Source organism: Podarcis raffonei, chromosome 10 (genome assembly GCF_027172205.1).
Source record: "Podarcis raffonei isolate rPodRaf1 chromosome 10, rPodRaf1.pri, whole genome shotgun sequence".
NCBI lineage: Eukaryota > Metazoa > Chordata > Lepidosauria > Squamata > Lacertidae > Podarcis > Podarcis raffonei.
In genome coordinates, this window is record NC_070611.1 from 63,402,741 (window position 1) to 63,419,760 (window position 17,020).

Consider the following 17,020-nt stretch of genomic DNA (forward strand, 5'->3'; position numbering starts at 1 on the left):
AGGAATAAGCCGGGAGCTGATTGGCTCAGCGCGCCCTGCCCAATGGGACGGCGCTTTGGTTCGTTGGCGGCTGCGGCGGCGGCGGCAGGAGCGGCAGCCGGGAGGGTCCGGCAGCCTGAGCTGAGGGAAGCGAGGCGAGGCGGGGCTGCGTGTTTCCGGAAGACGTGGCGGCTGCTGCTACCGCTGCTCGCTACTGAGGCGGCTCCGTTCGTCCGCTCGCTCTTCCGCCGGCGGCTCCCGCCTCTCCCGCTAAGAGTCCTGTCAGCGCTGCTCCCGCCGTCGCCATGATTTCCCTCACGGACACTCAGAGTAGGTGAAGGGGTGTGTGGAGGGGGGCGTGGGGGGAGGGGAGAGTTACGGTTGTCTTTGAGGGGGACGGGCGCAGAGTTATGTCACGGGCCCGGGAGGAGGGGGCTGGGGAGACCCTTCAGCCAATGAGTCGCCCATCATTAGTGTCATACTATTACTAGGGCCACTTGGGTAGGGGGAGTTCAGGAGTGGGGGGGGGACCGCCCCTCTCTTCAACAAACCCAAAGCACACGCTTTGAGCAAACATTGCTGCTGTTCCTGAGACAGAGACAGAGAAAGATAACTTAATATTTTCAGGTTTGGGGAATAAAGGAGCCTTGCAAGTAAGGATGCTGTTTAAAGATAGCCATAGGACATGTGTTTGCGTTTGTGGAATAAAGCAGCCTTGAATTACTGTGCTGTTACTCCTATTATACAGTAGGTCACGCCAGTTAGCTCATATGGTTAGTGTGTGGTGCTGATTTGTGGTGGGTGGGTTTGTTACACATACTGTTTCTTATTTTTATTAATAGATTTATTAGTTGCCTGTCACCCAAATGGACTACCTGCCTATTCCTGCATTGCAAAGACTAGAAGATCTTTGGGGGTCCCTTTCAACTCTACAATCTTAGGATTCTGTGGTTATTAATTGCATTTATATCTCACCTTTTCTACAAGGAGCTCAAGGTAGCCCATGTATTTCCTCAGCCCACCTTAGCCTCACAAGAGCCCTGTGAGGTAGGTTAGGTTGAGAGCGAGTGACTGGCCCAGCATCACACACAGTGATCTTCATGGCTGCGTGGGAGATTTGAACACTGGTCTCCCAGGTCCTAATCCAGCACTCTGTAACCGCTGCACCACACTGTCATGAAGTTCCCTAAGATTATCAGCCCAGGGGATGACCTGAAGCTAAGCAGATCTGGGTCTACTCGGTGCTTTGCCCCATGTATGCCAGCTTGGGTTCCATGATGGGAGAAATGCCCGTTGCTTCTCTCCTGTTTCCAGCCTGCTTAGTTTAGTTTTTAAACTGAGCACTTGGGAGGGATGCAGTCCTCTGACCATTCTTTGCCAGCCTTCTCGCTCACCTGCATGAAGTTCCTTGTCACCTGTGACTGCCAAGCTAGTGCTTAAATACAGGGTGCCAATAGATGTCCCTGCAAAAATGGCAGCAACAACATTTTTTAAAAAAGAAAGCTTGAGAAAGTAACTTCTTGCTGTATTTTACTATTTTTGTTTTGGAACAATAAACATCTCAATATATTATACATGTTCAGGTAGCTGGAAAATGGTAAATGGAACTAAGTGAGAAAAGAAAGAGAAAGTTCAGTTGATAAGAATGTGAGCAAATGCCACATTCATTTAGAAGTTAAATCCCTTTGGAGAAAAATCTTTAGGGCAGGGATCTGGCATAGAATTCTTTGGGGAAGGTAGAATGAAGGGGCAGAGGAGTGTAAGAATTTGGGAGTTTTAGGAATGCCTGGAGCATAGTTGTGGTTTGGAAGTCTACTCTGACAAATGAAATGCAGTTTGGGAGTTGTACTGCAGTATGAAATTGTCAAGATTAACAGAATGGGCAATTTCTCATGTGTGGAGTTTGTGGAAATTCATTTGCCCAGAGGACAGTAATAACCCTGGTCTTCCCAAGTTAGTGATCAAGCTTTAGTATCGTGACAGCAGAGGTTCAGGTCTGTTAGAATCAAAAACATCAAAGCTATAAAAATACTAACAACTCAGAGTGGGATATACATATTCCTGATAAAGTTTTTAATTGTTTTGAACCTTGGGGTCCTTTCCAACACTACATTCTTTGACACATACTAGGGGAGAGATTTTTAGAAGATTTCATTATAGCTTCCAGCGAAACTGCTGTAGTCACCTGTTCACCATACTTCTGAATTTTCTCCAAGGCCATTCCCAAGTAGAATGATTGGTGTAGGTTTATTTGGCTGTACTTCAGTACACCCTGACTTGGGAGTGACCCCTACTGAACTAAATGGGGTGTGTTTCTGAGGACACTGGTACCACGGGTTAAGAACTTAATTCATTCTGGAGGTCTGTTCTTAACCTGAAACTGTTCTTAACCTGAAGCACCACTTTAGCTAATGGGGCCTCCTGCTGCTGCTGTGCCGCCGCTGCACGATTTCTGTTCTCACCCTGAAGCAAAGTTCTTAACCCGAGGTAATATTTCTGGGTTAGCAGAGTCTGTAACCTGAAGCATATGTAACCCGAGGTACCACTGTAGACATATATTTTACACTGCCCGCAGTTTGAAAAACTTCAGAGGAGCAAGCTTTTCTGTACAGTGTGTGATTCTCTCAGTTGAACAAACTATTACTGCATTGATTGATGCTTTATTCTAAAATAAATCTATCCCATTATTACTCATAGATGTTGCATAATTAGGAAGCGTACACTATTAATGTGAAAGTGGTGAGGCTTGTGATGCAATGACACAGTTGAGACATGTTGAAAGGAGCGATTTCATAAATATGAAAGCCCAAGCCAGCATCTGCTTTGCTATGCCAGTTAAAGCCAAGATTTAAAATTATGCACAATTTCCATAGAGGCATCTTTGTATGCTTCATTTCTGCACAAATATCTTGCATAGTCATGTGAGAACTAAAGGAGTGTTCAGAAGCATTTGTATATTCTTATAACAATGCACAAAAACATGACCATTTTCCTTATACAGTATTTAAATGTTGGCTTTTTGCCTGAGGGGAGATTATAAGCATTGGATTGCTTTTTGTGGTACAGCAGTAATTTAGATTTCTTGTAGAATGCTAGTTGGTTGATGCCACTAAGGATGGGGTGATCCTCAAAGATGAAAATGTTGAATCTTAATTTTAATTGTAGTTGGTTATTTGTGGATAGCAAAGAATGTTGGAATAGTGTGTGTGCTATTGCTGCATAGAAAAATAATATCCTTCAAAGCACTGCCTAGCTTAGGGGTGGCTGACCGTTTTTGGGCCAATGGCCATACTGACCCACAGCTAATCCTCAAGCTGAAGTATAAAGGTGGATGTGGTCATTTATTTATTTTTGAAATGAACACAATTCGGGGGACGCAAACACTTGGCATTAAGAGTTTAGGAACAGGAGACCTTACGGCTGCAGTCAGTAAACAATGCTGTAAAAAAAAAAAGTAAGGCAAAACCTTCTGGCATCATGGGATCACAGTGGGTTTTGTTTTTTAATTTAGATTTTGAGGTTTCAGAGGGCTACACCTCAAAAACCTATGTTTCTGCATTGCTCCAATACATGGGTCAGAGAAGGTTTGCATCCCTTACCACTTATGATTACCCCCTTAATCACTGTTTTTAGCTTTCAGCAGAACCGTGATTGATTGAAATTTTGGGTACTTTAGATTAGGATTTACAGGTTCCGTCAGGAGCTTGCTTACCTTTGTTCCATGATTTGAGCACTGCTGTTTTGTGTAATATATTGATCAACTGAGGACTCCTTAAGAAGATATACCTTATTTTTCTGTGTATTAGATGCCCACATGTATAAGACCCCCCCTAATTTTTTTTATCCAAAATTAAGAAAATGCACCATGCACTATCTGTATATAAGACGACCCCTTATTTTAAACTTCAGAAATTTAGGAAAAAATATATTCTTATACACGGAAAAAGACGGTAATCCCTGAATACAAAATTTATCATAGATCTTGTTTGAACTGTTTGAACTATGTCTGTTTTAACACATACATTATGTGTTAAGAAGTAAGACTTCTATTTGCAGGGCATATTTTTTCCATTTAGATTTTTTTATTGGAAAAATCAAAATAGTTTTAATTTTTTCTTAGGGTATTGGTCCAGACCCTCTGTTAAGAGCTGTTCATAACTTTTCCAAGACAGAAGACATGATCCATCTCATTTTTGTTGTGATTCTTAAAGCAATTCATTAATAATTTTTTAAAACCTAGTTCTTGACAGTGTCATTGTACAGCTGTTTAGAAGAGATAGTGACTGCAGAGGCTTTGAATTTATCCTATAGAGTATTTGGACTGAATGAAACTTGCAAAAATAATCTCTGGCTGAAAATGAAATCCAATTTCTTTTAAATGGAGATTTAGCTTTCTGGTGAAACTGATACTTATAAGTTATTCAGCTTATTCAATAAGGACTATTTCCATTTTGCTGTGGGCAGGTACATAAATACACTTGACACTAATCCTCTGGAAAAAAATCCCTTCTACTTGTTGCCAATGCCCCTAATAGTGCAGCCTTTTTGTTTCCAGAAAAAAGCAGCAGTTTGAAACAAGCTACTCAAATTAATGGTTCAAACTTAGCCACTTAACTTATCTCCTCTTTAATCAGATAGGTTTGTGTGAAAGTCATACAAGTAGGTAAACCGGATAAATTATATCTGTCAATTGTGTACGTACATATGCAGTCCTGTGACTAGCAGGTGTTCTGTCCTTTTTCCAAGTCATGCTTACTAGTAGTATTGTACATTTAGCAGGGCTTTGAGAGAGAAGAGAAGACATGGCATTTTTTCTTTAAACAAGATATTGCCAATTCTATTTTGAAAGAGAATGCACTGGATGATCTGTTTTTACTTCAGTCATGTATAAACTCTCCTGAAGAGATCATAATACAGTTACCAAACGTATTAAATTAATGGTGTTGTAGGTGTGAAGCAGAAAACATAACGAAAAAGTATGATCACAGCTAAATCTCTAACCCAATGTGTTTGCTCATCTACACTTACCTTTTGCCCTGCGCTTTCTAGCCACAAGTTCTTACTTTGAAGCTCAGTGTCTGAGTACTTTTTTCTTTCGTGGATTCAGCAGTAAAGAGTGTACGGTATTTTCACGGGGAAAGCACCAGGGCTAAAAAAGCAAAAGCACTCACACGCAGAGCTTTAAAACAGAGAGCTGTGCCTAGATACATTGCGCAAAAGGAAGTCTGGATGAGCCCAGAGTACAATACAGTTGTACATACGGGTTACATACGCTTCAGGTTACATACGCTTCAGGTTACAGACTCTGCTAACCCAGAAATAGTACCTCAGGTTAAGAACTTTGCTTCAGGATGAGAACAGAAATCATGCTTCAGCAGCACGGCAGCAGCAGGAGGCCCCATTAGCTAAAGTGGTGCTTCAGGTTAAGAACAGTTTCAGGTTAAGAACGGACCTCCGGAATGAATTAAGTACTGAACCCGAGGTTCCACTGTACTTGATGGACCCTTAGATCCAGCAAGAAAACTCTTATGTTATGAAGCAGCTCCCTGCATCATTGCATGTTTCCTGCCTGAAACAGGGCAAATGTCATGTGCAGCTGTGGGGGAGAGCTGGTTTTAAATACATATCGGCGAATGTTGTGACCGTAGCTTGCAAAAGAAAGTTCTGTGTATTTTATTATTACCGTATTTTTCCCTCTATTACACGCAGATTTTTTCTCCTAAAAAGTAAGGGGAAATGTCTGTGCGTGTTATTGAGCGAATGTGTGGTCCCTGGAGCTGACAAGCGCGAGTGAAGGCAAAAATCAGGCAAATATCAAATCGTCCGGAGAAGGGAAGCCTTGAAAGGAGGAAGCTCTGCCTCAGGGTCTTACTGCCCACCCACTTCTGTTTCCTTACTGTGTTTGCTCAAACGGAACAAAGAGCAGAGAAAACCCCTCCCCTCCAGGCAAGCAGAGTGGAAAGCAGCAGAGCGTCCTTCTAATTCCTCTCCGTGCGTCTGGGACTCAAAGGCAACATGCAGGTTGGGGGGGGGGGAGAGAGAGAGAGCTGGTTGGCTTGTGGGGGGGGGGACTTTTGCCCTCCTTTCCTCCCTCCGGTAAAACCCCTCTCCTGCATTCTTAGCCAGCTGCTTCTCTGCACACCCCTCTCCTTGTCGCTTCTATGTTTTTCCTTCCCTCCCTACTTAAAACGTGGTTCCAATCACGGATCCACATGGATCCTCAGGATCTTTGCATTGAGTCACCCCAAATTCACCATCAGATCACATAGCAATGATCTGATGCAAAAACAGGGCTGCAATGGTGCAAAAACATGGTTACAAAGCACGGATCCACATGGATCCTCAGGATCTTTGCATTGGGTCACCCCAAATTCACCATCAGATCACATAGCATGTCCATGGCTACAGCCTGCACCAAAAAAATCACGCACCCACTGTTGCCTGGGGCTGCAATGGTGCAAAAACGTGGTTACAAAGCATGGATCCACATGGATCCTCAGGATCTTTGCATTGGGTCACCCCAAATTCACCATCAGATCACATAGCATGTCCATGGCTACAGCCTGCACCAAAAAAATCACGCACCCACTGTTGCCTGGGGCTGCAATGGTGCAAAAACGTGGCTACAAAGCATGGATCCACATGGATCCTCAGGATCTTTGCATTGGGCTACCCCAAACTCACCATCAAATCACATGTCTGTGGCCGCAGCATGAAGCACAAAAATGATACATCCACTGTTTCATTCAGAATTTTTTTTTCTTGTTTTCCTCCTCTAAAAACTATGTGCGTGTTATGGTCAGGTGCGTGTTATCGAGCGAAAAATACGGTATGTGCTTTGGGTGGGGGCTACATAATACTAACACTCTCCTTTTTTATTGCAGAAATTGGAATGGGTCTCACAGGTTTTGGAGTGTTTTTCCTTTTCTTTGGGATGATCCTATTTTTTGACAAAGCACTTTTGGCTATTGGGAATGTAAGTGATATTTTGCACGAGTGATATTTACATCAATTCTGAATGTGCTTCTCTCTGAATATACAGTGTAGTGGGATGGATAACCTTGGCGGGGGCGGGTGAGTTAAATCTTGAGGAACACCTTGTCTAGGGCACACTAGAGAATCATAGGACCACCTTGACCATATATAGTTGAGGATGGTGTTGTAGCTTGGTTGATGCCTTTCCTCTCCACAGCAAAGTGAAAAACGTTGAATAATCAGCAGCTTTGTACGCTGGGTGGTATCTAACAATTCTAAATGTTTAAAGCATCTGAAAACAAACCAAACATCCTCAGAACTAATATTGTCTAAGTCTGTAGAAAAAAATTACTTTCAACCACCAAACACTTTGATGAACAATAATGTTTTAAAATGCTGCCTAAAAATGAATGAGAGGGACAGACACACTTCACAAAGAAGGGCATTCCATAAGCGGGTTACTGTTATAAAGAAGGCCCCGTCACAGATCAGCACCCAGGAGCAGCAGCACCAAGAAGGCTTCCTTTATCTCAGTGTAATTGAGTAGAACATTAGGTTATGGAGCCTTAAGCACCAGCCTGCCACCTAATGAGTTAGCCACATTAATTAGTATTGTAAATATTTAATTTCTACAAATAGCTAGAGGTAGTGAATTAAAAGTCTCTATAGTTAAAAGGCTTATTTCCACTTGGCAGTTGGTGTAGCTCCCATATGCCAGAAACTCATTTCTAGATAAGTCTTTGATTTCTAGCTTTCCTTCTTTATCATGAGGATGCGCTCACAATAAAAGTGTGTATTTTGTTGTGATAAATATAGGATTGATCAAACTGATTAGAACTCCCTATTCAGTATTGATTTCTTCTATTCCAGAACCTGGCCAGTAATTTGGGCTTCAAAAAATGGTACCAGGACTGACCCTGCAGAATGGCAGTAGATCCTTTGATCCAGTTAGACTATCATTACTTTATTGTTACACTTCTTACCACCATGTTTCAACATAGTAAATTACCACCCTGTAGTTGTTTTGTAAGCTTACAGTACCTTTGTTTGGGAGTAGGCTGGACATCTTGATGAAGTCCAGGTACATCAGTTTTTCCCCCTGCTTGATTAAATCACAAACTTTTTTTTTCACTGTAATGCCCGTTTTCCAGCACAGATTGTTCTTAAAGTCATGCTACTACCACTCACATTAAGTGCTTGCAAATTAATTTATTTGCTGCAATGAAGTCTGCTTTTGTATTGTGCCAGCATTGTGAAAAATCCCTTTGACACATTCATGCTTCCTTCCAGAGTTAATTAGTGTCATAGTGGTAACAAGAGACTGCATTCTGGTTTTGGACATCTGTTGTTGTTGTTGTTGTTGTTTTATGTTCTATGAATACCCAGGGTGGAATTCAGCTAAGTCTTACTCAACATAAACCCATTGAAAAATTGAAATGAATATGACCAAGTCAGGGTCATTAATTTCAACAGATCTACTTTTAGTAAAATATTGTTTATTGCCCCTTCTGAAGGTGTGCTCAAATACTTTTTTATTCATTATGAAATTATTTTTTTGTAGGTTTTATTCGTGGCTGGCCTGGCTTTTGTGATTGGTTTAGAAAGGACATTCAGATTCTTCTTCCAGAAACACAAAGTGAAAGCCACAGGCTTCTTTCTGGGTGGTGTACTTATAGTTCTTATTGGCTGGCCCTTGATAGGAATGGTCCTTGAAATTTATGGCTTCTTCCTCTTATTCAGGTAAGATTTCTTTGCTGGTCTTCGCTTTTGTTTGGGGCAGTAATGATTTTTTCTAATGTGGAATGCTTTTGACAGTCAATGAAAAAATAGTTTTGTACATGACAGGTTGTGTGTGTGTGTGTGTGTAAGTGTGTAAGAGAGATTAATCAAGCAGAACACTTGAGGAAATAGTCCCTTTCCCTTCAAAATTCACTATCCAGTCTTTAACAGTTTTGCACTGACAACGGTGCAATTGTAACCAGAATTTCCTCTTCAGCGGGAATTGGAAACAGGGTTTGAAACTGGTTTGTTAACCAGGAGCCTGGTAAATGCCAACTACTGTTAATTAGAGGTAGTATGTATGGCTCAGGTCAGCAAGGGGAGATTCTCAACACAGGGACAGAAGCATATGAATCAGTGTTGTTGCATCTTGATTGCATATGTGATGGCTCATTCACACAAGCTGACACTTGATGCTGCAGACATCAAGTGATGAGCATGTATGGGAATCCCAACAGAGGTTAACCAGAACAAAAGCATTCACATGAATCCCTTAATCCTTCTTTGTAAGGGATGCATCAACGGCAGATGCATAGGTTTGCCTTAGGATTCCTACCGGTTATTAATCTTACTCCACTTGATTTGATATTTTGCCTCTCATGCTCTTTACACAGCAATTGCTTTTCCATATAGAGGAAAAGAACCTAGAAAGTTGCACTAGGATTGGATTCTTGCACATAACTTATTTCTCACATAACCATGCTTCTTTGTGTACAGATATAGTAGTCTATATACAGAATCACTGTTCAGTGGACATCATATTTGCTGAATACACAGAGATTTACAGCTTGTCTTTCACTGTACAAAGTCTGGTACCTCGCTTCATTTAAAGATTTTCGGAGACTTTGAGACTAAGATCTCATTGTTATGGTTTGAAGGAATTCTATAAAAGATTGTCTATTGCGTATGTACATGGTCATCGTGTTGCCTAGACATTGCTGATGTTCTCTTTGCAACACAGGGGTTTGTTTGGTTACTTGTGTACAGTATATGCAGGTATACCTGCTGCAAAATTAGATTTATGCCATCTATATATGGCTTTCATGCATTTTCCTATAAGAAGCTGTTTCCATGTAGGAAATCTATTGACATTTGAAGTTGCCTGAAATTTATAAGGATTTTGTTAAGAGTATATTACTTACCCAGAAAGGGTGGGGGTGCAAATGCCATATGAGAGTGAGTGCATTTTTTGGTACAAAACATGAGCAGTTTGGGTTGTAATGCTGCCATATCTAACCTGTGACACTTTCTTTATTTAAAGGGGCTTTTTCCCTGTGGTGGTTGGTTTTATTAGAAGAGTGCCGGTCCTTGGCTATCTCTTGAATTTACCTGGCATTAGCTCAGTAAGTATTAAAACTAATTCACATAAGCTTTGGGATCCCTGCTCTGAAGTTCCTAAGTTTTTTGTCCTGTTTGCCAGCCCACTTCATCTGTAGACTTTAGGAGGTGAAATGCAGCACAGATACAATAATTGACTTTTAAATATTTTGAGTGTGCAAATATCTTAAAATATTTTAATTTATGTCCTGAAGAGCACCTTTGATTTATTTAATTTTTTAAAAAAATAAAGTTGCACACACCCTTTAAAAGAATCTGGGGCAGGGGGAGGTGTATTGCCTTCTTGTTATTTTGTGCAAAGACATGTATTCAACATATGAGCTATCACATACCTGAATGTGCAGCATATGTGACTCTGTACCTAAAAATATGAGTGGAATTCTAAATTATGCTGGTTCCGTATAAACAAATGCAACACAGTATTAGCCAAATTTTCATGATACATCATGATTTCCAAACAGTTGTAGAGGATGATTCACTAACAGTTTGTCTGTCTTTGGGATCTGCCTTTTCAATCTCATCCCACTTACAGACACAGATTGCCCTTGCCTTCAGTATATGCTGCCAAATAATTTGGCAACTCCACCTGTGACTTGTAGAGAATGAGTGTTATATTATCGTGCTCCTTAGGTGCTCATGGTTTCTTATACCATTAGCTGAATTTGGTTTTGGAGCTTCAGGTTAATACCAGTTTTAGTAAAGAAATTGTTTGGCTCTCGTATTTCTGACATGAGCATGTTGGTACCCACAGGTTATCATGTCATTTATAAGCACCTGTCCAAGTGACCTGTGCCAATACAAAATATTTGCCACCTGCTAAACTGTTTTTAAAAAAAATGCGATTTCACCTCAAACCTGACTAAATGTTAAGCCTTCCAACACTAACGCTCTGAGGAACTGTAGGCTTCCCCAAGATGCAGTCTGAAAGCCACTAGTACCCTCCAGATGTTTTGAACTACACCTCCCATCATCCCTGGCTGTAGTCCAAAAATCCCAGAGGGCACCATGTTGAGCAAGGCTGGGATGTCTTACGTTAGTGGCTTTCAGACTTCCCAATTAAAAGATCAGGGAAGCTTTTCCACAAGACAACTTACCCACCACTACTTCTCTTCCCTTGTGGTGTGCCACTGCAAAGAAGTTTGGGGTATCTTCTAGGATGCTCTGTTCACTCAGGATGATTAAGAGCCCCTATTGCGCACTCCAGAACCATCCCTAGAGTCCTTTGCAATAGACACTCAGATAACTGTTGTATTCATGGACACTTTAAATTTGGATCCAGTAGTTTTCATATTGATAACTGAATTTTGAAAGCTAGTTTTATGTGTACACCACGTTAAAACTGAGCAAATGCCATAGTTGTATTGTTCAATGTTTAGGCAGTTCAATGTTGAATTAAAGGAAGAGGGCAGGCCCATCTCCTGAGAAGCTGTTGAGGACCCTCATCTCTGTGGCTCACTGACTGCTCCTGCCAGCCACTCAGCCCCTGTTTTGGCCATGATGTTCATTATGTTATAGCACATACTTTTTTAAAAGGCCCATTCATGTAAACAAACATGGTGTCCTCCTTGTGGGTGCTGCCGTATTTGTTTGTGCCTGTAATGGCCGGCTTTTGTTTTTGCATTATGCATGCTTGAACATATGTGGTATCATAAGCCCAGTGGCTGGAATTTGATCATAGACAACTCACTATAAACTGACAGTGCTAAACGTTAGGTGTATGAGATTGCACAGTGACTTCTGACTTCATTGTGGCCACAATGGGTTTAGGGTGGGGCAGAAGCAATTCTATCTCTGCTCCATGATGTCCTTTCTCTGCCTGGTAGTGTTCCCTTTCATAGCTTGTGCATCTAGCTTATGCTGACGCAGTAGTCTCAGCATCCCCACCCTAAACACTTCCTTGCCAATGCCGTAATTTGTAGGGTTGATCCAAAAGCCTAATTAATATAGATGGATTTTTTTCTCATGTTACATCTATTTAACCATTGTTGTGTTCAGTCCCTTGATAATCTGGCTTTACATCTTTCTCATTCTTGGTCTATGAATATCATTTATAAATCGGTTTTCATGGAGTTAAATCCTTATTGAAAAGTTAATTGTTGATGTTTTCTTCAAAGCCTGCGTAGGCTCAGGAGACAGTCCCCAGTAATGGTTAGTTGAAAATATCATATTCAGTCTATTAATGCATGAATGGCTGATGTTTTAATTTTTTTTCTTTGGGTTATTGAGCTAACAGTTTTTTATATTTGCATTTCTTTCGGATTTTTTTCCCCATTCTGTTGCATCTTCATGTTGCTCTGTGTCAACATAAAAACATACCACGCCTAAACACTGTTGCAATGCAAATTGCATTACAAGGTCTCCCATGAGACCTTGGTGCATACTATTTGAATATGATCACACCTGGCCATCTACTTAAAAGCTCAGCAATGCCTACATGTTGTTTGAAGTAGTTTGCACCTTAATTATTCTCTCTCCTCTGCTCCCACCCCCTTTCTCTCTTTTCCTGGCAGCTTGTAGATAAAGTTGGAGAAAGCAACAGCATGGTATAATGGCAAGTGTGCCGAAGACTGGTTCAAAACTTATATTATTTATAAGGTCCTTCTGAAGAAAAGATCAGCACAAAGTTTCTCTTGTGTACAGAGGCAAAGTTTGTAACGGTCTTGACGTAAGTTTTTAATTTACACCATAGTCTGCAAAATACATTTTTAGCAAAGAGCAAGTGTGCAGCCAGGACTTTAAGCACCAGGAATTCTATGAATTGAACTGAAGAAAAAGTCATGGGGAAACCCATGGTATTAAAACTGTTCAAGACTACTTAATGCTTTTGGGATATGAGCTAAATGCAGCAACTTCCCCCATGGAACTAACAGTGCCTGTAACTTTTACCTCCTACTTTTGAAGGTGTAGCAGAGCAAATAGGAGTCACCCTTCTCTCTTTCTTCCTGCCAAACTTCTCCCCTCTCTTGAAAGAAGGTAAATCACCCCCTCCTACATTTCTTTCTTCTGCTGAAAGCAAGAGTTCCCATAAGCATGATGAGCAGTGAGTTTTAAGATGGATTGTCGTCTTTAACTGTGTGTGATAGCAGAGGATTCCACTGCACGAACATGCCGTATAAACCATGTAAATGTGTGGCTGAAATACTGCTTTGTAGGAAAATGTTGAAAGCCAAAGGTAAATTCTGATTAGGTGTGTATTTACCTTTTGGAATATGCAAAAACTAATGATTTTTTGTACTAAACTTCAGTCTTAAACCACTCTTGGTTTTAATATCCATTTAGTTTGGCAGGGATTATGGGAACCAATTTTACACTCCTTTTTGACTGGTTCTCCTTGATACATGTTACATCTATTTATCACAAAAAGGATAGAACCCTTTCTTACTGAATACGTTTTGTGTGCATCATGTTTAGCTCCTGAAATGACTTGTTTTAAGGTGCTCAGCACATTTTATGAACTCGGACCTGCTCAGCTAGCCGAACCTCTGAAAAGACACTCCATTCCTGAATATACGTCCTCTCTTGTCTGCAGCCAGTGTAACATCCTGCAGCATGTAACATCCTGTTTTGTACACTGGTAAAGCACCTGGTTATGCCGTAAAGGCACTAAGATTTGGGCATCCTATCCTTGTTTTAGGAGAGCATGTTACAAAGCTAATTTATTATGTAAATAACTTTTTCGGAAAACTAAGTAAAAAAATATTAAGTATGCTGGGAGGAAGTCTTGGAGAATTGTATTATAGCAGCATTGATCAAGTGCCACATCTCAAGGCCATTTTTTATTGCTGTGGCTTAATTTTTCCCTGTCTCAGCATTTAGGAAGGATGCATATTTCAGCACCTGAAGAGTTTCTAGGCCACTTCAGGCATTCCAGTATGGAAGTGTGAATTGACTTACACTGGGCAGAACTTGCTTTGTCCCCATTGCTCCGAAAAAGATGCAGACATATAATGGAAAGGAAGCACAGCTATTTCTGCTTCCCACCACGTCTGTGGAATGTCTGATTGTGGCTCTTGTACAAATATCTAGTACAAACTGGTGTTTGTAGGCAAAGCTGCACATAAGCCCCCATCAAGATGAACATCTATCATCTGACTTGCGTGAGCATTTCTGTTGATGCAAACTGATTTTGAAACACCGGTATAAACCACTCTTGTCTGCTAATGCCTGACAGAAGTAGCCATTTTAATCGAATGAGTGATTATTTAAATAGACATTTTTAGTTGTGGTAAGCCAGTTTTTTAAAAAAAACACTTTGAAAAAGTAATTGATGCTTCTGGTTGAAAGAGCAAACTTTGCATGAGCTTCCCCATTTTGCTGGTTTCCTCTTGAAGAAAGAAAACTGTCTCTTAGGAAATGCAACAGAGTTTTTTGCCAAAAAGTGCTGAAATTGGTTTTCTTCAGTCCTGAAGCCATTTGTGTACCCCCATATCAATCTCACTGTGACAGATGTTGCTGCCTGTTAAAAAAAATGGTTCCTGGGTTCCAGCTGCAATTCTGAAAAAAATAAAAATGCAAATCCTGTTGAATCAAATGGGACACGCTCATGAAATAAGGTTTTGCAGCTCAAACTTTTTTCCTGGTGCTGTGTATGCACTACTGTTTAAGCAGAACACCTCTGGCATATGCTTGATAATCCCCACATCCAGGTTTAACTGCGCAGGAGTGCATTCATGAGTCATTCCTGTATCTGAAATCAATTAACCCATATTTGGGGCTCCAAGGGATATGCTTAAGCTTTGGAGCAACTGAGCAATTCATTCATCATTCCTAGAGTTGTAATAGGGGCCTGTCCAGATGTTGCTTTGACTTTGGGATTCTACCTAGGAAGAGTTCTGGAGCAGGTCACAGATTTCTGTGTTCTCTTCCTTGCCCCTCACTTATGAGGAGTAGGAACTAAATGAACAGAGGAGAACCATCTATGCTCCTGATTCAGCCAGGTATTACCAAGTTAGGGAGCTCCTATGTTCAGATAAATGCCAAATTTTCCTCCTTTCTTCCTGTAGTTAGGGGAACAGGAGGAAACTGCTCCTTCTGGGTACAATCTCATAGAGAAATACTGTCTCAATGCACCCTTAGATTAATCATGCCCATGTCATGTTCTCATGGCTCTGGTTTCTGGTTTCCTTGCAAGTAGGACGGACCTATGTTGCTAAATAGTGAATGGTGGTAGCACTGTAGTCCTCTAGAAAGTAAAAGCGAAGACAATTGACTTCTTAAAATGGCCCGATTTGATAGAAATCCTGCCGTTTTGTGGTGAGCGTTGCATTAATCTTTAACCGCCTCTTTAAACAGACAGCATGGGCAAAAGTGGTCAAGACACACAAACACCCAGTACAATTCTTGTTTTGACTTCCCACAGCCCTGTATGATTAGAAAGGCATGCAGATTACTTCTGCACACAAAAATTGTTGCAAGACTTTAAGAGTGGGTAGTACCTCTCTCACTGCCCTTCAGCGAAATGGAAAGTTCTTCAAAAGTTAGCTCCCTTCTGACTAATACGCTGAGTTCAGAGGATTCCGAAGATCTTACGTTGGGGCAACATCCTGAAGCTTCTCAAGGCTTTGACTTGTAATTGGTAGCAGAGGTGGGTTGTGAGCAGAGATAACACCTGCAATTTCCAAGGTAATGTTCCTTGGCAGATACAAAATATAGATATTTTGTGATGTTGGTATTATGATAGAGGTCAAAATTAATTTGTGCAAAGTTGGTATTATGATAGAGGTCAGAACGACTCCTTAGCCTTAAGGCCACTATCCTATGTCTTTTACTTGAGAGTAAGCACATTGAACTCCGTGGGGCTTACTTTCAAGTATGACATGCATAGGATTGGGCTGCATGTGTTGTACTCTTTCGCAGAAAAAACAATCTGTAACAACAAAATACATTTTCTCACATTTAAATGTAATTCTTTATTGCTGCTTTCACATGAGAATCTTGTCCAGGGGAAAAAAATACTGTAAATACACTTGTCATACCTTGAATAAATGGGTACTTTTTCTATTAATCGGCAATGGTGTCCTCTTTTAAATCTTACTCCTTAAATGCTGTTGTTTTGTTGCTGTTGTTATAAAAAAGACTTTACCTACCTGAGCAGTTTTGCTTCTCTGTTCCCCTAAGGTATGTGGGGGTTTTTCTTTTGAGACTGAAAATTATAACCCATTTTCCATCACATTAATGAGAAATTAATGGGTTTAGCACTGCTACCCAGATACTTTGAGTAACAACTTGAAGAATGTCTCTGTCGAGCCATTGTGCTTCTTGCCAATCACAGGGGCTGATGTTGCACATCTCTTGTCACTTTGGCCAGGCTGTGAAGTTCTTGGATCAAGTTTCAGAAGTTAAACAGATAAAGCACAGGTGGCTAACCCTTGCCCCTCAAGGGGTTGTTGGGACTGCAGCTCCCAGCATCCCTAACCATTCACCATGCCAGCTGGGGCTGATAGCAGATGGGAACTCACTCCCAACTGAGATTAGATGCAGCAAAGGCATTTTAAGATAGTTTTCTGTTCCTATGTTGCATTTTAATTGTTCTTTGCATGATTATCTAATACATTATGCACACTGCTTAGAAATTCTGAATATTAAGCAGTATATAAATACCTGAAATGTTTTTTTAAAAAAATAGAGCATCTGAAGGGACACAGGTTCACCATCTCTTAGATAAAGTCAGTGCTTTTTTCTAAAAAAAATGTTTAGGGGTACTCTCATTTTCCTACTCGTACTGAAATACTGCCCCTCAGTGAGGCCAAACTTAGATTCACAAAATGTTTAGGGGTATGCGTACCCCTGCGTCCCCCCAGAGAAAAAGCACTGGATAAAGTATAACCCAGCATGGAGACAACTCACATGGGGAAGTGTCTCCTCCTGTTTGCTGCCTGTTAGCTGAGAGGCAGTGCCATATAGTGGTTAGTGTTACAGGTTTGGACCAGGCAGGCTCAGATTGAAATCC

At 40.9% G+C, this 17,020-nt stretch overlaps 1 protein-coding gene across 1 annotated transcript; it reads left to right on the top strand.

The window, feature by feature from the left end:
- The first annotated feature begins 57 nt into the window (after positions 1 to 57).
- Positions 58 to 13,697, top strand: GOLT1B (golgi transport 1B). Its single transcript, XM_053407465.1, has 5 exons — positions 58 to 309; positions 6,864 to 6,955; positions 8,516 to 8,694; positions 9,995 to 10,076; positions 12,582 to 13,697. The coding sequence occupies exons 1-5, from the start codon at positions 285 to 287 to the stop codon at positions 12,618 to 12,620; spliced, it is 417 nt and encodes a 138-aa protein (XP_053263440.1). The 5' UTR covers positions 58 to 284; the 3' UTR covers positions 12,621 to 13,697.
- The last annotated feature ends 3,323 nt before the right edge of the window (positions 13,698 to 17,020 follow it).